A 23,917-nucleotide genomic window follows, 5' to 3' on the forward strand; every position below is an offset into this window, starting at 1 on the left:
CTTTACTTTCGTTTTAATTTTGACTATAAGTTGATCTTTTCTTTCTTGTTTTCTTTGATAATTGTATTCTTTTTAAGATTTGGGTTTTGTTTTTGTTGCGGTATACCCGTGGTTACTCTTAAATCCTATGTGGATTGACCCTTGACTAACATACTTTCGTTACCAATCTCGTTGACAACTTAGTTGACTGAGGCTATTAGCACATTCAAACTGACCAGTTGCTATTGTAAGATCTAATGAATATGTGACCACTCTCCCGTTATTCAAGAGTTTGTTATATAAGGTATAAAAATAACAAATTAATTATGATAAAGTTATGGTGAAAATACTGAGGAAGAGCATGTTCTCAAAACACTGAAATATAATAAAAATGTCAAAATTTACCTATAAAAATCTATAATGATTCATTATCATGCTCCCAGGGAAAATTAGTGATATTCGACTTCTGACTTTTTATTAAGTATTTCAAACACATTAATATGCAATAAAAAATATATCATTTTATATAGATTTCTTTAATCTTATAGTTGGTAGTAAATTAAACAAGCAGATGGAGGCAATGAATAACAGCATACTGGAATATAGTTTTTTTTTTTAATTGAAAATTTTGATATTTCTCTCTCAAGACAGTTACATTCGTTTAATAATCATTTTATCGTAATTCAAAGCACATTTATTAAAAAATAGCCATTACCATTTAGCAGCTTTTCTTTTTTCATTTGATACTAATTTTATTTTTCAGAGATGCAATAGTTTTCAAAACCATTTAATGACAAATAAACCTTCGTGAACCTTTTCAAAAATGAATTTTGAGGTCATTTGTCTAATAAGACCTACTTATGCGAGCTTCGAACAGCGTCTGACGTTCCAAATTTACCCTAAACGCTGAAGACAGCCCTTTCGAATACGAATATGAATACTTTATTAAATATGTCATCAGATACATAAATGTTGAACATGAGACATAATACATACAACCATTAAAATTCAGTTACATGAATAAACAAAAGAAAAAACTTACAACAATTTGCATTCATTTTTTACAAAGTAAGAAATATTAGTAAAAAATTCAGTATGACAAAGGGATGTCCAACCTTTCATTTGATTTTAAGAGGGAAATCGTTGGTAGTAAAAACGGATATATTTTCCCTCGAAAGTTTAACATTGATATAAAAATAAATACTGAAATTCATCCCCATTACCATTAAACATAATTTACAAAATCTATTCTCCCTATATTTCATTAGGCAATCTTCCATATTGAATGGGTATATTAATATTATTTGTTATTAGTTTACACAGCCAAATTCTTGCAGAATAATTTAATCTTAACAGGTACGACTCAAGTTTAAATTCTGTTTTAAAAAATCCATAAAAGTCTCCTTTAGAACTCTTCTCAGTATCAGAGTACCAAGATTGAATAAATTGATCTTGCAAAGTTTTCTTCAGTTAAATATTTATAAATTCCGAACTTAAGTTGAGTTCATCTGTGTTTAATAAATACTTCATTCCAGTTGAATTGCAAAGGTCTTCAATGTGATTTAAACACTTGAAGGAAATATCCTTTTTACTATTTTTCAGATTCAACAAAATTCTAAATACTTTACTAGATAATTTATTGGATGATTTTATGTTAAGCCAAAATCCGATCATTCTGACAATGATATGATTACTTAGAGAAAAACGGCCCAATTCGCCATCAACCATGTAATTAGGTATGCAACTCTAATTTTCAAAATTTGTTTACAAAAACACACATGAACTCTTTCAATATCGGAATCATTTTCAAAACCCCATACTTCACAAGAATATGTCAGTATCGGTAGAACAAGAGTATCAATTTCAATTGTAAATCAATTGAAAGTGGAAGATTTCAATTTTTCCTTAAAAACAGCAAACATTGCTTTCCAGGCTTCTTGAATGAGTTTAGTCCTTGCAGAAGTGAAACTGTCGTTAAAATAATAGACCAATATACAGAAATTATCACACAAATCTATATTTTCACTTTTGGAATTTAAAAGTGAAATTTGTTCCTACTTTTCGTTTAGGAAATATAACAATTTAAGCTTTCTGTATATTCACATTAAGTTTCCAGTCATCACAATAATTGCTAAAGATATTTATAGCATTTTGTGTTCCTTCACAAGTGTCAGATAATAACACTGCATCGTCATCATGTAACAAAATAAATATTCTGACGTAAAAATCAATGTACAGAATACTTATAGCTTATTTGCCAGATGAAGACTATCAATTTCTTGATTTTCGGGAAAAAATCCAAGTCATTAAGATACAAAGAAAACAACGAAGAAGATACATTTTCACCTTGTCAGACGGCAAATTCATATGCAAAAGAAATCAGAAAATATATTGTTATGAACTACACATGACTTAATTTTAGCATATATATTTTTTATTACACTAAAACACTTTCCACCTAAACCTGATTTAAGTAATTTCTACCACACGCCGGCTCTCCAATGCCCTACTAAAATCAATAAAACAACTTTTGTTTTATCCTGTATGCGTTTATGTTTTTGTTTTGTCTGTGAGTATTTTTGGCTCCGATTTCGTTGTTTATATTTTAGGTTTTCTTTCTTATAAACTGATTTTGTTGACAAAAAGTCGCCCGTTATATAGAATTATCATATACAATTTAGAAAAATCATATACATTATTATATTTTTATAGAACCCGTTTTTTTTTCAACTCAACTAACACCTATATGATCAACCTTAGAGAAAAAGAATTTTCATTAACCTGGTTTCTACCATTTCAAGTGAAAGCATGCAAAGATGTAAACATATTATTTATTGCCTTTGGCAAAGATAGAAACGATTATAAATCGTTAATAGTTCGGACATAACAATGGATTAAAAACCGGAATGGCCATTGAATTAGATCATGCCATCAATATTGGTCATACTTCAAGTATAACAGACTGTAAGCATTTAAAGCCTTTTGGGTAAGCTGGAATACTTACGTTGCTTAGGACCGATATAGATATGAATGTTTTGTGCACACAAAAAGTTATATGAACAATTGGTTTGTTTTTTTTTACAATTAAAGGAAATCTCAACGTAATGTCTTACATGTGTAATAAGTTCTGTTGAAATAACGTCTTTTAGAAATTAAAATATCCATGTGATTTTTCTTTTTAATATATTAGTTCGGCAAGTATGTTTATATATTTTTATGATGGTCCTTTGCAAACAAAATACTTATGACAAACATAGTTTTTCAGGCGATTTACAAATCATATGAAAATAATATCGTGCTATTATTCTGTGTGTGAGTGTAACTGTTGATTAATGTACTCGTTTCGTTGTCGTTTAAAATTGGTTGTAATTGTTTGTTCTTTGTTTGGGTTGCTGTTTGTTTGTTTGTTTGTTTTTAGGGGTTTTTTTTAGGTTTGGGGTGGTTAATCATACACACAAAACACGATAATCTTATCAAGTCAATGAATGTATGAAGTATATTTTTCATATTAGAATGGTCGATGTTAGTGATCGACAAAACGAAACTGGTGTACCAACAACCTTGAATTATTTGGAATCAACCACATCGCGGATACCGTCTCTGGAGAAACGATTGAAAATTGGACCATTTGCTGTTATACCCTACGAAACTATTATAAATGTACGTAAACCTATCAATGTTGGGAGCATTTTCTTGTGGAGATCGGTTGTAAATATATATATCTTTTTGATATTCTTGTCTGTGTGTTCGTATTTTAACCTTGTTTTACTATTATGTAATGTTGTGAAATGTGGAATAAAATGAATGTTTTTTTCCATTAGAATGTTTCGTAATTGATTTCGCAGGAGTGGCATAGATACGTGCTTTTAATTTGAGTCATTTATAATCAAAAACTTACGATGCATATACAAAAAAATATATTTTATTCTGAATATATGATATAAATGTATAAAAAGAGATTCATTGTATTTTAAGAATTAAAAAAACTACACAGTACATAGGGATTTACGGAATACGTCGTATTTTCGCCGTGCATTAGCACAATTTGAAAAATATTGATTTCCCAATTTACCATTAAATGATATCATAATACATCATAGAAATATACATTCCTACAAAAATTGCAAACAAAAATAAAACCAAATACTTTTGTCTAACTTTGATTAATTTGTTTTATTTATCATATGAGATTGTTTTTTTTTTAAATTACTGCTTCGATGGTCCGATTAATTTAGTTGATAGCAATGATACCATGCTGTTGTTATTAATATCGTATATATTAGCATATATTAATCTTGATACCTGCATTCTACATTTATTATAGTATTTCACAATATTTAACAATACACTCAGCCCAGGACTTATTAGCGTTTTTTTTATAACCAGATTTTCCATTAGTCCAGCCGATCTTATTGAAAGTGAGAATTGACATTTATGGTTATGATGAGCGCCTATAAAAGACAGAAGTGGAAAAACATGACACTTATTTTCATATTTACACGAGTTCAGCTAATTGTTTATTTTCCATATCGCCTTGGTACCGGCCCGAGACTAAGCTGAGAGGTATGGAAAAGCCATGATTACAACATTTAGATTCCATGATAGCAACTGATATGATATCTATAGTTTTAATGTATCTTTAATGTGTAGTTATTTCTTTAGTGTGAATATACCCGGTTATCAACTTGTAATCCATGCAACTAATATTAAAGGTTTGTTTTTATGTGACGTCTTGTTTCCCTTGTCTTCAGTTTTTATTTGTAATATTTGTTTTATTCGGTTTCGCTACATCGTTCTGTTTCATGTGTTCACGTTTAGGTCATGTATTCCAATACTGACGCTTCGGTATATTAATTAATAATTTAAAAATTAATTCCTTTAGCCCTTGTCGCAACTGTGTTAATGAAAACACATTTGGAAATCGGACAATATATACGCCTTGTTTTGATTTGGAGACTAAACGGTTGTTCTGGTGTTCTTTACTGTATAGTTATTTGTTTCATTCATTTCTTCCGCTCCCAATAACCAAAACCCTCGCAAAAACAATTTTTTAAGATTCACGTTTTTAATTAAAAGCAAACGGAAGGTCGAAACATAACCACGAAAAGAATGCTGTAATACGACTTGATAGATAGTTGTACCAACATATATTATTTTATTCGATGTTATTTTTAAAACTACCGATCATTAAAGAATTGAATGTTTCTTTGGTTTGTAAATGCGTTGACCGTAATACATTTTCAAAGAAACGCGTCAATAAAATACAGAGTGATCAATAAAAAAGCCCACTAGTTGTGGGCGTGGCCTATATTAATAGTTAGTAAATGTATTTCATCGACTCGTGAAACTTCACGTATAAAACCGATTATCCAATGAAAAATCAGGGTATTTTAATGGTATGCCCAGCAAATGTAATAAGTTACATATATGTTTCAATAAATACCGGTATACGTAGTTGATAAGGCGATCTTATCCCGAATTACGGACATATTAACGGCGCTAGATGGTAGATCATACGACTATATGAATCATTTTATTCTAATCATTATCACAATGTCGTCATGATTATAGTTAAAAGTTGGTCGCTAATGCTAGGGTTGTTTTGATTTGATTTGGTATTACTGCTTTACGCTCAATTTGGATTTTTACTTATTTTAATCACAAATTTTGCCGAAATTGTTTCATATAAAAACGATTTTCAAACAAAACTTATGCGTAAATATGGTACTTATAGCAATTTCAATTGCGTCGAAGTAATAACATTTTGCTAGGTTGAAGTTTCTGAAACAAAGAATTAAAAATTTACATGAATATTACTTTCTGTTTGCGCTTTACCTTAAATTTTATATATGTAATAGGTGATTAAGTGATTCCTTTTTAGATTTTTGCTTTGCTTTGTTGCTTTGTTTTGTGATTTTTTTTTTTTTTTTTTTTTGTTTGTTTGTTTGTTTGTTTGTTTTTTATTTTTGTTGTTGTTTTTTTAACTTTTTTCGCGTTTTCAATATGAACTGGTGCAACTGATCAGTCTCCTCGGAAAACAAAGTGTAATTCATGTTCCCTGATCCTTAATGTTATAAAAACCTCCATGGTTTCACAATTCTTAATTCTACTAGTTTCTTCTGTAAAACAAGAAAAATTATTATATTTTGCATTGAAATATATCATTTACAGTCCTCAAAATGTGGTGTAACATTAATTTGTTACATGAAATCTTATTACAATAAATTTGATTGGAATACGTCAGCAAAAACCTGTCCACTTTTTATTTTAATTATTTCTGAATAACTTGGAATAGAACTTCATATTAACAGATGCAGTCGGTTAAAGATCAATAATTAAGGAACACAGAAAAAAAAAGATTTGATGATCTATGTCTAAACCTATGTATCATCCTTTACGCAGACGACAGTACGATCCTAGTGTAATCATGAAATTATCTTCAAATGCCATTAAATACCTTTAAAATGGATTGCGACACAGTGAAATTTAGCGTTAATATTAATGAAAAAGTATTGTATTTCAAAGGGCAGATTGCCACAAAATCGAATGTATAAGGTGGTAAAAATGGTTCAATGGATTTTAACAAAATTTTATGCAACATTTCGACAATGAGCACTGAGGAAGATTATTATTGTCTGGTGTCTCTAAATATAGATGCATCCAAATTAAGAATTCATAATTTCAAACATTATACGTGCAACAGCTCTCATACTGCACACTACATACATGTATGTAGATTTTTATGAAATTGTGATGAAAGATTATGCAATAAATGAAGTTAATGAATAAAGAAAAGGTTCAAGGGAAGATTATATCCAGCTTAACAGTCTAATACAATATTAGTCATCCAGAAGCATCTGAAAGTTTGCTGAGATATTTCTATGTATTATTTAAGAACACCATTACATTAGACTATTCCAATTTAACAAGGTCAGATACTCCAGTCAACCCGCACTACGTAGATATTCTGTACCTTTTTGTTCATTCACATAAAAGTGGTTTCACATTCGGGGTTATTTTGGAGTCAATATTTACTTCATCGCATCATAAAAAATTGTTATGGGTACAATCGTATAACTCGATTGGGACATTGGTGTAAGAATTTTACAAATACAGTCACTGAAAATCAAGGTTTTCAAAACATTGGCACATGTGGTTTCAGAGGAGTTGCAATTGATCTAAGACAATTGGCCAATCCGAAGCTTAGATAGACTGTGGTGTCATCTTATTTTGATCAAGTGGAATTTAAAATAGATCTTCAGTAGAAGCTTTCTGCTAAGTTTGGTTAAATTTAGTTAAGGAGTTTACATGTACTTGAGCAAAATGTGAAGTTTTCAGACGATAGACAGGTAAGCTAAAAACTTAAAAATAGAAATTTAGAAAATTATAACAATTGTAGAGGGAGCTTTCATCAACTGTTATAATCTATTATGAAAATGGGTGCAACGCCAACACACGGGAAATGATGTTAAAGGTTGTACAATTGCCCAAGACAAGTGAAACTACCGTTTGGACAAGTAAAAGTCAAATAATAGCTGCCCTGAGACAACCAAATCTTATTCATTTTTCAACATGAATTACTAAAGGTCAATCTAAATTTTAATATGGGCAAGTAGAATTATCTGAAAGGGCAAGGTTCATAAAGGTTCCAACTATTTAAAGAACAAAGCCCCTTATCTCTAAATCATAAAATCACAAAAATGTATAAATAAAGTCCTACAACTCAAAAACCATAAATCATATTAACAGAAAGAAACAATAAACAATTCAGAAAGTTTCATAACAATTTGGATTTATTGTGCTATGTGCAAACGATTAACAAATGGCAGTACCGGTATTCCATAGTATCTCCCATCTAAAAAGACAAGTGTATAAAAATCGTAAATTTCCAAAAAATATATAGAGGGTACTATGGCATGAGGAAGAATAATAAAAGATAGTTTCATAGAAATAAAAGGCATTACTAATGAGTTATTGTTTTTTTTTGTTGAATGGTCACGAGGGGAATTGTAAATTTATTAGCCCAAGACACTTACTATTATCTGAGACAAAGCCAAAGGTAATTGTTTGTATTGAGGGGAAATTAATTCACTGCTTTCATAAATGAACAGTCTACAAATGTGTTAATATACAAAACCATATCACCAGAAGGCTCACAGGCGCCTGAATAGCACTTGGTTAAAGTTTTCTTTCAAGGGCAATAAATTTAACAAGGAGTTGTCCAACAACATTTTACTCATGAAGATGTTGGTAGGACTTATCATAAGGATCATTTCAGCAATTGAATTTATTTTTCTATATATTATAGTTTTCAAGATATTGGTTGAACCTGCACAAAAAGGGCAATAACTCTTACAAGGAGTCGCCTGACAACTTTGATCCCTGAAGCCTTTTGAAAGCCTTATAATAAGGATCATCTCAGCAATTGAAAGAATTCGGCTAAATCTAACAGTTTCGGAGATATATTAAAAAAAACTACAGTCTATCCACTTTGTTCCATTTTTAGTAACGGCAGCCATGTTTTTCAACGGATCAAAAAAAAATCCCCACATCAGTTCTATGTAGGATATCCCAAGGAACATGCATATCAAATTTGGTTTCAATTGGTCAAGAAGAGTCAGAGGAGAAGATTTTTGAAAGAAATAACAAAAAAATAGTCAAAAACTGTCGAAAAAGGGCAATAAATCCAACATGGCTTAACAGATTATATGCGAAAAAACTATTGTGTGACCCCTATATTCTATTTTAGTAACGTCGGTCATGTTTTTATGGATCAAAAATCCCCACATCTGTTCTGTGCAGGATACCTTAAGGAACTTTCATAACAAGTTTGGCCCCGATTGGTGAAGTAGTGTTTTTTTTAACAAAGTAAAATAAACAAGAGGCTACCAGAAACCTGAATCGCTCACCTGGTTATTTTTGCCTTTCAATGGCAATAAATTTAACTAGGAGTTGTTTAAAAAAATGACTCAAGACGACGTTGGTAGGACTTATCATAAGGAACATTTCAGCAATTGAAAGTTTCTTTTTATCTTTTATTCATTCAGATTGTCAATTTTCCTTTCATCTGTGGCAACATTCCTTCAGCAAATGCGTATGGAGTTTTCATATCACAACTCATACCTTATGCCAGAGTTTGTCGTAACTACGCAGACTGTATCGCGCTTGACTTATTACAGTTAGGCTTCTAGTACAGGGCTAAGTTGCTACAAGATTGAACTAATCACTACAGAAGTTTTATGGTCGCCATCATGAACTTGTGAACCGTTACGATGTATCCATCTGCACAATGAAAACTAATTTGTTCATCGTGTCATAGTTTCCCTTTCCTCTTTTGGCCAGGTTAGCGAAAATAGCGAAAAAAAACTTCAAAAAGGGAAATAACTCAAAAATGGCTTAACAGATCAAAATGAAACTTTGACAACAGATCATGCTGAATACTTTTACCATTATGTCAGTAATGTCAGAGAAGATTTAAAAAAAAATAACATTAAAAACAGCAAAAAAAAATGCGGAAAGGGGCAATAAGTTCAACATGACTTAACAGCTTTACATGAAAATATCATCATACTGAATTCGTTTACCTTTATGTCAGAATTTGGCTAATCCTAACGGTTTTTGGGGACGTACTATTTATTGCCCTTTCCCGGCATTTTTGCTATTTTCAATGTTAATTCTTCTTAAAAAATTATCTGACACTACTTGACTAATTAAAACCAAACTTTGTATGATTGTTCCTTGGAGTATCCTGCATTAAACTGATATGGGGATTTTTGATTCGTCAAAAAACACGGCCACCGTTACTAAAAATAGAACATAGGGATCAAACAGTAGTTTTTCGATTATATATCCAAAACCGTTAAGTTTAGCTGAATTCCGACTGGATAAAAGTGTTCAGAATGATAATATCTATCTCGGGTCAAAGTTTGGTTTTAATCCGTCAAGGCATGTTGGAGTTATTGCCCTTTTTCAACGATTTTTGCTATTTTTCAAAAATCTTTTCCTCTGACACTAATTGACCAATGGAAACCAAACTTGTTACGAATATTCCTTGGCTTGGGGTATCCTGCATAGACCTGATGTGAGGATTTTTGATGTGTCGAAAACCATGAAAAAGCAATAGAACATAGGGGTCAGACAGTAGTTTTTCGCATATATCTCCACATCCTTTAGGTTTAGCCAATTTTTTCAATAGCTGAAATGATCCTTATTATTAGGACTACAAAGGTCTTCAGGGATTAAAGTTGTCAGATGAGTCCTTGTAAGAGTTATTGCCCTTGAAAGGGGAAAAATGATGGCTTTTTTTGAACAGTTTTCGGTCAATACATTGAAAACTTGGATAGATAAAAATAAAGTTTCAATTGTTGAAATGATCCTTATGTTAAGTCCTACCAAAGACTTCTAGAGTCAAAATTGTTGGTCACCTTGCTAAATTTATTGCCTTTGAAAGACAAAATTCAACCAGGTGAGCGATACAGGGTCCTGGGCGCCTCTTGTTTCAAAATATTTTGGGGGATATCTTAAAGAGTTAAAATTATAGGGATATGGCATATCTGGTACCCCCTTAACAAGCCTCGTTAATGGGATGAAAAGTATGTCAGGCGAAGAGAATTGTTTGTTGAAAGTAAAAGGTGGTGTGAAATTGAAAAGGTCGGCAAGCGAGGAACAAGACGGAAAATGGTGGTATAAAGGGAAGGGAAACAGGGATTACATTCCCAACCCCTTGAAAAATAATAAAAAAAAATAAGTCACTTACGAGAAAAATTTTAGCAGCACTTCCCCTAGGAATTTACTTTTTCATCACACCCTATCATCCACAAGGCAAAACATTTTGGGGAGAAGAAATGTCAGGGATTGTGTTGGACAGGCTCATTTATAATGTAAGACATGAACCATATACCATCTGAGGCCTACATGATAGAAATATAAATTAAATTCATAGAAATTACAAGTTAATCTGACAGCTGTTTCATCAAGTTTTAGAGGGAGTTAGTGTATGGGCAGACTTTCTCATTAGAAAATCAAAAGCATCTCCTACGTTATCATCATTTGCATCACCAGACAGTTCTGCTGCCTGGTGGTGAGGCCCTGGTGATATCAAATTGAACTTATTTGAGTCTTTTTTTATCAATATCATGAACAACCTTTATCTAATTCATGAAAGTCGGACGGAAGGTAACTCTGTTTGAAAGTTTGTCTGAAAGTGACGATGACCTCATCTAACTTGTCGATATTGTGTTCATCATCCATGGTTAGCTGGTATAGCAAATCATGCCAAGTGCATTGTTTTGAAAAACTGTACTGTCTATTAACTACGATTGGAACAACTTTTGATGATTGTAATTGATTCTAACAGTTGCAACAGTGCAATTTTGTCGCCAATCTTTCTAAGTTATACCAATACATTGAATAGATAAATCCTGGTGAATTCTGAAAATAGCTTAAGTAATATCCAAAGCCGTCACAGATCCGACGTGATTTTTTTATTATATATATTATATATTTTATTATATATATATTTATCTTTGGCCTTGGTCCAGTAGTGTCAGAGGAGAAGAGTTTTGAAAAATTGTTTGCAATGACAATAACGAACGCCAAGTAATGGCAGTAGCTCTCTTGGCCTCTGGACAGATGAGCTAATTATAAAGGCACTACTGACCTGTTCAATAGATAAAAAATGTTGACTGGAATAAAAAAGAACTATGAATGTCATTTTTGAGTAATTGGTTGAAATGCTATACTTGATTTACTATACAGAAATGAATACTGAAGTATAATACACCATAATCTGTCTGTCTAGAAAGATGAGGATAAACCAAGTCAAGTGTTATGTAAATCATTACATAGAGAATATAACTATTGGCTGCTCCAATCCATTCAATAAAAAAAACTTTCATATTGTTAAAATTTTATATTTGGAAATTATATTTTAGCATTAAAAAATATATCAATAACAGCTGAAAAAAAAACATGTAGTAGCTAGTAAATTGAAAATCCATACAATACAAAAACCAAAGTTGTGTTAAGTATCCATCAGTATCTTTGAGGCACATTTTTAAAGAAATAACATTAAAAATAGCAAAAAAATGCAGAAAAAGGGCATAACTCCAAGATGACTTAACAGATTAAAATGAAAATTTGATAGATCTATCAACTAGGAGATTAACAAGTTACAAAAAAAATCAGTAACTACAATTTTGTACTGCAGAGATTAAGTGATAACATATAAAATGACATTTATGCTTTTTACTTAACAGAGAATATCAGATATGCCGTGAAATTTTTTCCAACTTGTATGAATGAACTTAAGTTAAATTCAACTATTAAAATGTAGCTCACTTATTCATTCAACAATGATATACATATTAACAGGTCCATGAACACATGAAGTAACATAATGTAATACATATCATTTCCATAAAGAGTAAACTATAGTGTTGATGTACAGTGGATGACAAGTTCTCCTTCATTACAAGGCACTTATTTCTCCGCAGAAGCCAAGGTTTCCAATAAAATTCACACTATCCTTCTTGGAATTTATGTGTACATCCATTCACTATCAATATCCACCTAATTAGGTAGTCAGTTCTTCAGGAGTGAAATCATATTTACAGGACTCAACTCCATAGTTCCATACACTAGTTTTTTAAGTTGTTGTTTCATTTCTTCGGTGGTGGTCTATAAGATAGATAGAAAAAAACTTAAGTAAACCTGAAATGCTTAAATTGGTGTGTATGTCAGAAAATTTAAATTCGTGTATGAGCAAGGTGTAAATCGCATCCCTATCTTTTATCAGCATTCTGTGATAACATGATTTAAATATACTGCAACATAATTAGTTCATTGAAGCAAATTTTTTCTTCAATATAAAGTTAGTGTCACTAATCTATCTAGTTATTAAAATTGTGAATAAATTATTACTTTCATGAATCTAGGAGGATTTTTTTAAACCATAATTTGTAGGATATATAAAATATGTTGAAATTTCCACAATATGACAAATACTTACAAACCCACACAAATATTACCTGTAACATCCAACTACCACAGCATGATCTCTCTCATATGGCTCTAATGTTAACTGTTCTTGAGGCTTAATTTTTTCTTGCTTTAGTTTATTGATTTCTCCTGCAAATACTGCCTCGGGTTCTGCTGTAGAGTCAATGCAGTTAGCCTATAAAAAAGAACTAAGAAATCTGAACTGAAGATAATCTTCTAAGAGATATAGGTTTCAACAAGCTCACAGTTGTTGGTGAAAATGGTTGGTCCTAACTGATAAAATGCATTTTTTTTGTTCAGGACAAGATGTAAATTATTAATTTTGTGATGTTGGATGGGACTGGCAAGATTTATTGAAGGACCACCTAAGGCACAGCAGTTCTTTGCAACCTATGTGATAGAGAATAGATATGCTACCGAATAAAAGGTGTTCAGTTCAATAAACATGTTTTCATATATGAATGATCAATAAAATGATAAAGCAAGAGTTCCTTCAGGCTCATTAAATCAGCATTTTGCCCTCATTTGTAATCAGGCAAAAGATTTTCATCATTAGAAATCTTGATACAGGTTACTTGGGTCTTTTGAAGAAAAACATGTGCTATACAAAAATTAAAGCTATTTGTTCATGGATCAGACAGCTGCCTAAAATAATGTCTTGTAAAGTGAATACTAAATGCAACCATACTGTATCCATAGTTTGAAACAGGAATGTAAACTGAATTGAACAATCCTCCAGTGAACAAAAAAAGATCAAGGAAAAAACAATGTACATGTGTAGCACAAAACAATCAAAATTGTTAAGAATGAAAATCTGTTGCTATATTGTTTGTTTCCTTATCAAAACCTCAAACCCTTTTGTTACAACTTGATCTTGACAAGGCAAGATGAACTTTTCAACTGAAATAGTACCAGATATTTACATACTCACAAAACAGCTCTGCCATCTTCATTCATCTCAAGATTGACAATTCACATTTTAAGCTTATTTTGAGCATATTTGCATTTTTATCAATTTGTTCGCAATTAAATGAAAGCTTATGTTGCTTATCAGTTTTTGTCAGCCTCATTAAATCAGTTTTTGCCCTCATTTAGTTAATGATCAGGCAATGATTATGCTTGCATCATATAAAAACTGACAAGTTGGAATCAAATTCTGAAAAGAGACAATCTGCTAAAATTATAAGAGTGAAATCTCTTCTTTAAAGCTACAGTGTAACCTGTCTAAACAAAATCTTTACTCAAACAGCTAGTTGTCGATGTTAAATGAGGGTTTATGCACACCATATTTCATGCCTTCCAACCAAATCCTGGTTTACTGAGAATTATCCTTACAAAACAAAAGAAAATGATTCACAGGACGCAGCCTGATATGACTGCAGAGGTCCAACCTTGAACAATTGAGACAAGTATGGACACTGCATTCAAACTTTGATTACAATAAGATATTTGAAAAAGGATAAGAATTTGACTGGAATCAAAGTGGTCAATTGTTGGCCCTTTTTCAACCTAATGGTTCCAGTCAAGACCTCAAAAATCAATCCCAACCTTCCCTTTTGGGGTATGGCACCTTGTGGTGTAACTTAAAAGCAATCAATTCCCTTTTACTCAAGTTATTCTCCAGAAATCAGACAAAATACGAATTTTTGGTCCCTTTGTGGTCCCTTATTCTTACTTGGCACATGTCATAACTTCAAAAATCGATCCCAGTCTATGTCAACACCATACCAACACACGACCGTATTTTTTTTTCTGTCGTATAATAAAACATGATATTCTACTCTCTGTTGTGCTAAGTATATCCCTATTTGTACAGGACACTGACATTGAACAGCAACAAAAAAATGCATGCCACATTTATCACATATAACACCAGATTAACTAACTTGAAATCAATCCGTCAATTAGAAGAAGCAATAATAACGACGAAATTCAGAGAAACAGACAGACTAGGTGATTTCAACCTAACACATACTCATATAAAGTGGGAGAAATAAAAACTCCACTGACTAATGTTTTGTTGAAACAAGTTTCACTGTGTTTAACTATAAAGTGCTGTAATAAACACAAACATTTATTGATTCTGTTACATTTTACAAAGACAACCAATTGTCTATAGATAAAAACAAAAGATCTTATTTCACTTAACTCACATTACAATTACCATAAGAACTGCTGATCATTTCTATAGTAACTATACTTTTCAAAATCTTGATATGTGATTGTTTAGGTACCACCTACACGTCTGAACTCTCACCTTGATAGATATAACAATATGGCCAGTGTTTTTGAGGAAATTGTGAGCATTTATAGCTACAATTCTTGCTTGATCTGGCTGTGCTACATCAGCAAATATTGTATCAACCATACCTAAAAAAAATTAACAATTATCACTAAAGTTTGTATAGGACCTTAGTTAGAATACTGTTGATAGAGACTCAGTGATTGGGATTACCGTGCGCCATAGTCGCATTTCCTCTTAGAATGACGCATTGAGTAACTAATGTGTCACGTTATGTGCGCAACATTATCTTCCCATCACTGATGGTGAGGTGTTGTCCACTACTTGTGACAGTAAAAAAGGAATGAACGTGTCTTTTAACAATATTTTTATTAGCTGCAGTCAGGTGTTTTGATCACCACGTTTTCAAGGGGATTTGAAGACCGGGGAATGAAACGATACTTTATCGATTTTTTAGATTATATATTCTTGATCGCTTACATATTTGAAAGAACAATGAACATTGTTTTAAAAAATAAAAATAATTTGATTATATCAAAAAAGCGTGGACTGGCGGTTCCATTTGAAATTGGAAATGCCACCAAAGACATTTTTAAGCTCAACCCAAAACAGAAGAAATTATCTTTTTCAAAGCCTAAAAAATATTGATGATGATAATTACCAGAATCAAACTGCAATTGTTGTAGAAAATAACTTGGCAGCTGGACATGGTTACGAACCCCTTATTTAAAATATTGATAATTGTGGAAACATATTATCTGGTCCTGAAGCACCCAAAAAAATCCAAAATCTGATTGCAGCTAAACAAAAAAATAGACTCTTTCCTATCATTTGTGATAAACTACTTTAATAGCCAAGTTAGGTCTAATTGATGGGGGTCTGTGGGCCATGACAAAGGACTAGACAATACATTAATATAAGAACTCAAACAACAGAAAAGAAAAGTGATTTGATGTGACAATTGTTTGACATGTTTTGAAATTGTTAACTCTTAATAAACATTTGATTTGCAGTGTAAATTAAAGTTTGTTATGTTACAAATGTACCTTTGTCTATCCGGCCTTAGCTGCTATTCCAAATTTTGTCCCATGTCTTTTTTTAGAATGGCCCATTGAAATTGAAAATGTCCCACTGAACTGAAGGGTAAGGAGGCCATAGTCTCATTGGCAAAATTTTAATCCTAATCACTGGAGACACTATGATGAAAACTTTAGTTAGACAATAGCTAGTACACAAGTATTCCTACAATTTTTCTATACAAGAAACAAAGTTCTCTGTACTTACACTAGCACAATTTTCTATGGTTCTTTGTCATAGGGCTAGACACAAGAGACACAGTCTGATCTTTCTATGTATTAAAACAGCTGTGTATACAAATTAGGTTAAGAGACTACCAGACCAATTCTTATATTTTAAACTTTTCTTCTATTTGGCAACTTAAATAAAAAACATTATATTTGACAGGACGGAAGGCCATTTTACCAGACATGTCTGCCGGTCCTGCAGTAATTCTTTTTCATTGAATCAGTGATTGAATTTTGAACATTTTACGTAAACAAATTCATGTGTTAAAGTTCACTTATTGACAGTATCTTCACAGTCTACCCTAGATACTTTTTTTTTCATCAGTGAAGTGCCATTTACAATCAATTAGTTAAGTTTTGCAGCATTCATATGACCATCACAACAATTACTGTTTTCTAAAGAAATTTAATCATCTCCCAAAATACTTTAACAATAGACTAAAAAAGACATCTGATAAGGATTTGAAAGCATGAATTTGTTCTATTTCATTCTACATTAAGTAAACAAAGCAAAATGCAGTTTAATACAAGATTTCTTTCAGGCTCATTAAATCAGTATTTTGCCCTCATCTTGTAAATCAGGCAAGAAGAGATTCATCATTAAGATATCTTGAGATTCTGCATGGTTTGGAAATGCCATTTGTTTTAAATTATAATTTATCTAATCTTCTACTTTAACTATTTAATATTGAGAAGAAAGAAGCATGGTTGAAACCTTAAAGATAAAAGATGAACAAATTGTTCTGATTTTACCAGGTTTTAGATACACTTACAGAGGTAGACCTAGGGTAAGGGACACAACTCTTACAAATCATTGGAATGTTTGCATTCACCATTTGAAAACAATCTCATGTAATCATCAAAGCAACTTGGATGGATTTCATTCTGTTTTAAAAGAAAGCTTGAAAGGCTTTGGTAGTATGAAATATGATATAAACATTTCACGGACGTCAGGAGTTATGTCCCTTACCCTAGGTCTACCTCCTTAATATAAGAGAAACAACAGAAATTCAAATTGAATTTGGGGAAATTAGACATTGGTCATTGTGTTCAAAACTTATTTTAAACATTATTTAACTTTTTAACGACAAATTTGTGGTAATTAGGTAATTCTTGGTTGTCCGATATACAATGTTCTAGTTCAGAGACCATAAATACTTAATTCTGATGTTTCTTCAGTGAAAAAGATTTTACAAGGTCCTCTCAATATCTTGCAACTAAATCAATACTTACCAACTAACATTCTGTATTTATGTGGATGTCTAGCATCTTCGATTATTGGAATGATGTTTGTCCTCTTCTTAGCTACATTAATCAAATCTCTACCACTTCTATGAGAAAATTCTACAGCATAAACTAAACCATCCTACAAAAGATTTTTTATGTTTATAAAATAGTCAGATGTTAATATTTTAACATAAAAAATCATAATTAAGTAATTTAGTTTCATTAAACTCCATTATGTGGTGTAGGAGGAACAAAAGAGGAGATGTATGCTCCCATAATCAAAAATAAATCCATATTTTGCCATGTGAAATCTCTAAATTTAGGACCAAAATCAAAAATGGGAGGCTCATAACAGAAGTTTGTAATTAAGATTCTGTTAAAGTTTCATTAAACTCCATCAAGTGGTGTATGAGGAGTAATAGATTAGAAATAGGTATCCCTCTGTATAATTGAAGTACAGAGAGGAGGACATACACCCTTGTACCACCCACGTTTTTATTGTAATTATAGCCCATTCTCCTGCAAGCACAACATGCATCTATTTAGAAATGGTTTCAGATTCCTACTCACTGGACCAACGATATCTGAGACATGGCTAACTGTAGTTCCTGAGGCTGCACCAAGGTACAACACTTTAGACCCAGGTTTCATATGAATGTTGTCTACTCCACCAAGTATAGCAGCTGCCAATTTAGATCTGAAAGGATTCCATGCTCTGTACTCAATCTTCTTTTCTCCTTCCTAAAATGAATGGGTTATTTTAAGTATTTAAGTAATACCATTAGTACATTTTTTTACACATGTAGATCAATTATCACAAAAACTCAGTACCAAAATTTTTGAACCAGTTTCATCCTCTCAAGAGTGCAGTTTAATCTCAGTTTCATTTGTCTAATTTCAGTATGCATTGTATTACCGTAAGATGAAACTTGAATGTAAACAATAAGATGGAACTTGAATGTAAACAAAGTGTAAAAATCTTAAGCAGACCAATTTTAAATATACAAGGCATTCCAAACACTATTGACCTAAGTAGCATAAGTATGATCAAAACTACCAATACAATACATAATACAAAAAATAGCCAATGTAGGATCTAACTTGTCTGATATGTACATCCACATTGGCCTAGGCCAATATGACATATTGGAGTTAGTCAATAAAGGTATAATTGCGTAAGGTCTTCAATATTGGCTCAGTTATTGCTCCCAGACTAGCCATACTGGACTGAAGCATAACTAAGCCAAGTAGGAAAACCTTATGCAATAATAATATAATATTACACAATAATACCACTATCAGCCACAAAAACAAAATAAGGTTATACATAGAAAATCCTGTGTGATACAGCAATGTAACAGAAATTTTAATTCTGTCAAGCATGAGTCATGTACTGTCCATTAGACACAAGATCAGCCTAAATTTTGCCACTTAGGTGAGCAGTTCAGACAAATTCCAAGACCTCTTCAAATAAATACACTTTATCCAACATTTTGTGTTGAAACTTGACAGCAATGCAGTATTACCAGGGTCAGTTTCAGAACTCTTCATTTCTTTTCTCTTAAAATGATTACATTGCCAATGTTGTTTCCTTTTTTTAAATGAATTTTGAACCTCCACATCGGAGAGCAAGGCGATTTTAGTATAAAATAGATGGGAACAAAAATAATCTGGGATTTTTTTTGGCTTTTTTTTTTACACCATTTCACCATTAAAAAAATTTGGGTCAGCAGAGAAAAAATATTGTCTGTCTGGTTACCAGAAACAAAGAAATTTTTTTAGGCCTCAGTCATTTTCTTAGGCTATTCTACTGAAATAAACAAGCATATACATGTATTACTATAATACCTCAACAGATATTTTTTTCTCTCCATATACTGTATCACCTGGTACAAGATTCAATGTTACCAAGGAATCTTCCTTTCCTCTGGAAATAAATACTCCTAAAAAAAAAGAAGGCTAAATTTTAGAATAAACAACAAGAAGCTATTGAATTTTGTCTATATACTGTGAAAGTACTATATTTCATGGAGTTCCAATTTTCTTGTTTATTTGGTGAACCAGACCACAAAATTTGGTTCTAAACGAAAAAGGGATTCCTAATGATGTGTATACCGAAAACCTCAAAAATCATGAATTCAAGAATCCACAAGCTTGTGTATTTTCCTTAATCCACTAAAACTGGTATCCATGAATTAAGGTACTCTCACGGTATTGTTTATACACTTGCCATATAGTTTAAAAAAGTAAGTTCATACATTGAAATAATTTAAGTAAAGCAAAAATATGATGAAAATGTAGCAAGTCAGAAAAACTCCTATTCTGAGTAGCTACTATTTTTCTAGCACAAAATTCAAGTAGGTCTCCACAGTTATTCCAGGATTGTAAGTGGTTTCCAAAGACAAATACAAACAAAAATGGAGCTATCCCACTGTCTTAAATGATTTCTTTATTTAGATATTCTCTCAACTAGCTAACCCCAATAAACATTCACTATACACAATTACAGATGGAGGACAAGATACAGTCATGCATTTTGTTGTTCTTCTTCTTCATTTTTCATAGGGTCACTGATATGCTTTGAAAAACATGTAAATTCCTTGTTAATCAAAAAAAAAAAAAGAACAAATTAGCTCAAATGTACTTCTGTTTTAAGCAGGAAAATACAGATTTAAATTTACTATTTTCAGTTGGCTGAAAAAAAATTATTTAAAGAGTTGGCGCAAAAACTAGGAAAAGTCAGGTAACCATAAACAAACATATTTTTATAGCCTTAGTGGTAGCAGTATAATAATAATAACAGGACAATTAATTGGGTGAGTGAATAATCAAAGTATTATCTCAAGTGCCAAAGAATGCCTAGATTGAAAAAGTGTGCAGAACTTGTGAGTTAAATCTTCAAATGTTCTCGGCACGAGTGATCATATTTTTGTTATTCACAATAACCAATTGATTATCAAATTTATTATATACAAGTAGATTTTCTTCATAATTTATTGATATTTTCAAAATGAATTTTTAATTCTGCGATTGGCGGACTGATATCAAAGTTATGAAATTTTAGCGGGAGAAAGTCCGAGAGTTACCAATTACCAAAATTACCAAATTAAGGTAATTGTAAATTATCCAAAATTTATTACACTGGGAAAATTATTAAATAATACACTGCTATCTATGCAATAATACTTGTAATACCTTCATGTCTGTGGGGCTCAACAATAACTTTCTTTCCCCCAGCAAATCCTCCTCTACCTCCTACAAAAAATCATATGAACACTTCTTAGTAATATATTTTAAGCACTTTGTTAAACGAAGTCATACAGTGAACACAAATCCACCAATAAAATTTACAAAACTAATGAAATTTAAATAATTGAGAGCCATTAAAATCTTATCCATTTTTTTCTATTGTATGTAAACTAAAATTTGTATCCACTAATAGTGTATATAGTGTAAGGAAATAGAATTTTTTTATAATCAAATATAGGAAATAATTAATAGACCGTAATTGATTATTAATTATAATCGGAACTTCACATGTTCAATGTGAAGTTACACAATAAATCAGGTTTTGGTAAATGATTTCAAAACAGAAATATTTTCATGGAAAGAGCTCAAACATATTTGAAAAAAAAACTTTCCTTAGATTGTAATCACTACATGTATCAAAAAGTTAAAATATTTGGATAGATGAAAAACAGTACCAATTGAGTTTTGGATAACAAACTTCTTGACGTAATGATTTCAAAACAGAAATATTTTCATGGAGAGAGCTCAAACATATTTGAAAAAAACTTTCCTTGGATTGTAATCACTACATGTATCACAAAAGCTAAAATTTTAGATGGATGAAAAACAGTACCAATTAAGTTTCGGATAACAGAAACTTCTTGACATAATTAATTAATGTACTTATATCTTTAAACTGATTATTTTTTATTAATCCATTAAAAATTTTCAAAATTGGTTGTAAGTAATTTTAATTCAATGTTCAATTTTTGGACCTGAGACTTACAGGATTTTAACTACATGATCTAAAACAATAAAACTATTACTTGTATTTAATAAAGTTTTGTAAATGTATTAAGAACAGAAATGTTCTCATGGAAAGAGATCACACATATATTTGAAATTCTTTACTTAGATTGGTATCACTACATGTATCATTTTCAGATAGATGAAAGCAAGATCAAATGAGTTTTGGATAACAGAAGCTTCTCAACATAAGTATTTGAAATATTGTACTTATATCTTGCAACTGATTATTTCCAATTAATTGATAATAAATTCTCAAAATTGATTGCAAGTTATTTCAAATGCATTGTTCAAACTACTGGAAATTTTAAATTCATGTACTAATACAATGAAACTATTATTTCAACATGATTGATCAATTCTTTTAATGTTTTGTTGAATTATTTTTGTAACTAAAGTAGTGCATTAAAAACATAATTTACCTCTGCCTCCTCTTCCTCCACCTCTACCTATTGTGATAAAAAAAAAAACAAATTATAAGGCACAACAAGACAACATTATATCAAGAAAAGAATTAAAACAACCCTTCCTAATAACAAAGCCAAATTTCTTCACCTAACATTCTTTTTCTGCAAAAAAAAAAAAAAAAAAATCACTTATGTGTTTCCATTGAAATTCACCTGCTTCATCATAAATAATTAAAATTAACTACAGTTTATCATTTAATGTTTAAACATAAAAAACTTCAAAATCTTGAACAGATAATTTCAACACAAGAGCATATCAGACATTACCTCCTCTTCCTCCACGACCACCTCTATCACCAAATCCACCTCTACCTCCACCTCTTCCTCTGAATCCTCCACCTCCACGTCCACCTCGATCTCCACCTCCTCGACCACCTCTGAATCCCCCACGCCCACCTCTATCTCCTCCTCTTCCACGGCCACCACCACCTCTTGGAGAGAATGCTTTAAAAATGAATAAACCATGCATATATTGAAAAACATTGAAAAAAATGACATGGACTAACTATGCCATAATGAAAGTAAAATTAATCAACTCCATAAACATGTACGTCCAGTTAGAATGTTGCTGCAGGATTTTAGGATGCCATATTGATGAGCTTTACAGAATAGATTATTCACTAAAAAATGTCTTAGAATTGCTAATATATCAATGTTACTATCTTTTTTGAGTTACTCCTCTTTGAGTTTGGAATGCAATTTAGAAACTTTATTTTCACGTTCTTTCCAAATACCATCTTACCATTACCATTACATTGAATGTATTTCCTTTGTACCAGAGTAAACTAACTGAATCCACTGAAAGGTGTTCTTCACTGAAACTCATAATCAATGCAGCTTTAACATGAACCTCAGAACTTTCAGGTTTCCAGAAAAATTACCAACAGCCAATTTTTATTTTCGGAAATTAGAGGCAACATAGGTGCCATACAAATTAATTCTACTTATTCAATGTGGTAGTTGTTAGGGACAATGGAACTATTTTCAACGGAAGCCTTTGGTTGTAGACTACAAAATGCTCTGCTTAAAAGACAGAAGCCACGTGCACACCACCGGTACCGCGCTCGAAAAATGTTGACATTTAATTAATAAACAGATTAAGTAATTTCGGATAAAATTTAATGGTTAATAACTGAAGCACTTGCAAATGATAGAAATGATGTAGTGTTAGGCGATTTTTTTACCTGGATAACCCATTACTTCGTTCGTCAAGTATGCGACCAAATAGCACGTGTTTCACTTCTTGTTATTTTATCCACAATGCATCACTGACATCCGGTTAGCTATGATAAGTCGCCTCCTAGACATATCGGTACATAATATGATATGATCAGCAGTAAACAGACCATTTATGAATGACATAAAACAAGTCAACTGATGAATTTATTTTCACGTCCGTGTTTTCAATTTCTTAATAATCAAATTTGTGTTGAGTTTATCCACATATCTCAAAATCTATGTGGATGTATTTTTGTGTTCAGCAGAGATCATACACCTTGTCTCTCATCCATATTGGTCAGTAATAACCTTTGTCATTAATATGGAAAAGTAGATGACGATATGCTGAATATTCGAAACGGTTCGTTTTCATTAAATATTTACATATATCAGCAGAGCCCAACTGTGTCTCCTATTCAAAAGAATGAGTTCCAAGGTAATTTAAT

General features: G+C 31.5%; 1 protein-coding gene and 2 non-coding genes across 4 annotated transcripts; all 3 read right to left on the reverse strand.

Moving 5' to 3' along the window:
* Positions 1 to 11,870: 11,870 nt before the first annotated feature.
* LOC148616668 (rRNA 2'-O-methyltransferase fibrillarin-like) lies at positions 11,871 to 23,526 on the reverse strand. 2 transcript variants are annotated; one of them, XR_015922298.1, is made up of 11 exons: positions 23,438 to 23,515; positions 22,521 to 22,697; positions 22,209 to 22,235; positions 20,947 to 21,006; positions 19,600 to 19,694; positions 18,322 to 18,492; positions 17,758 to 17,890; positions 15,236 to 15,348; positions 13,910 to 14,149; positions 13,008 to 13,153; positions 11,871 to 12,657 (listed from the first exon to the last, which is right to left on the reverse strand). XR_015922298.1 is itself a non-coding variant. In XM_088583873.1 (10 exons), the coding sequence occupies exons 1-10, from the start codon at positions 23,448 to 23,450 to the stop codon at positions 12,639 to 12,641; spliced, it is 954 nt and encodes a 317-aa protein (XP_088439999.1). In that variant the 5' UTR covers positions 23,451 to 23,526; the 3' UTR covers positions 11,871 to 12,638. The 2 variants fall into 2 exon arrangements, 1 of the variants encoding a protein (XP_088439999.1); XM_088583873.1 differs by lacking the exon at positions 13,910 to 14,149 and having other exon boundaries at positions 23,438 to 23,526.
* LOC148616669 (small nucleolar RNA SNORD57) lies at positions 13,469 to 13,536 on the reverse strand. The gene has a single exon (XR_015923119.1). It is a non-coding gene; the product is annotated as a small nucleolar RNA SNORD57 (small nucleolar RNA).
* LOC148616670 (small nucleolar RNA SNORD57) lies at positions 17,060 to 17,130 on the reverse strand. Its single transcript, XR_015923118.1, has one exon. It is a non-coding gene; the product is annotated as a small nucleolar RNA SNORD57 (small nucleolar RNA).
* Positions 23,527 to 23,917: the final 391 nt, after the last annotated feature.

This window comes from Perna viridis, chromosome 5, assembly GCF_037379345.1.
Source record: "Perna viridis isolate PV_CMFRI_1.1 ecotype Kerala chromosome 5, ASM3737934v1, whole genome shotgun sequence".
Classification (NCBI taxonomy): Eukaryota; Metazoa; Mollusca; class Bivalvia; order Mytilida; family Mytilidae; genus Perna; species Perna viridis.

What these genes read in the sequence shown, in the direction of transcription:
- LOC148616668 (XM_088583873.1), bottom strand. An exon ending in TGGTCGTGGAGGAAGAGGAG is followed by an intron (nt 22,236 to 22,520) that starts GTAATGTCTGAT and finishes TTATCACAATAG; the next exon opens with GTAGAGGTGGAGGAAGAGGA. An exon ending in TAAATACAGAATGTTAGTTG is followed by an intron (nt 15,349 to 17,757) that starts GTAAGTATTGAT and finishes AATTTTTTTTAG; the next exon opens with GTATGGTTGATACAATATTT.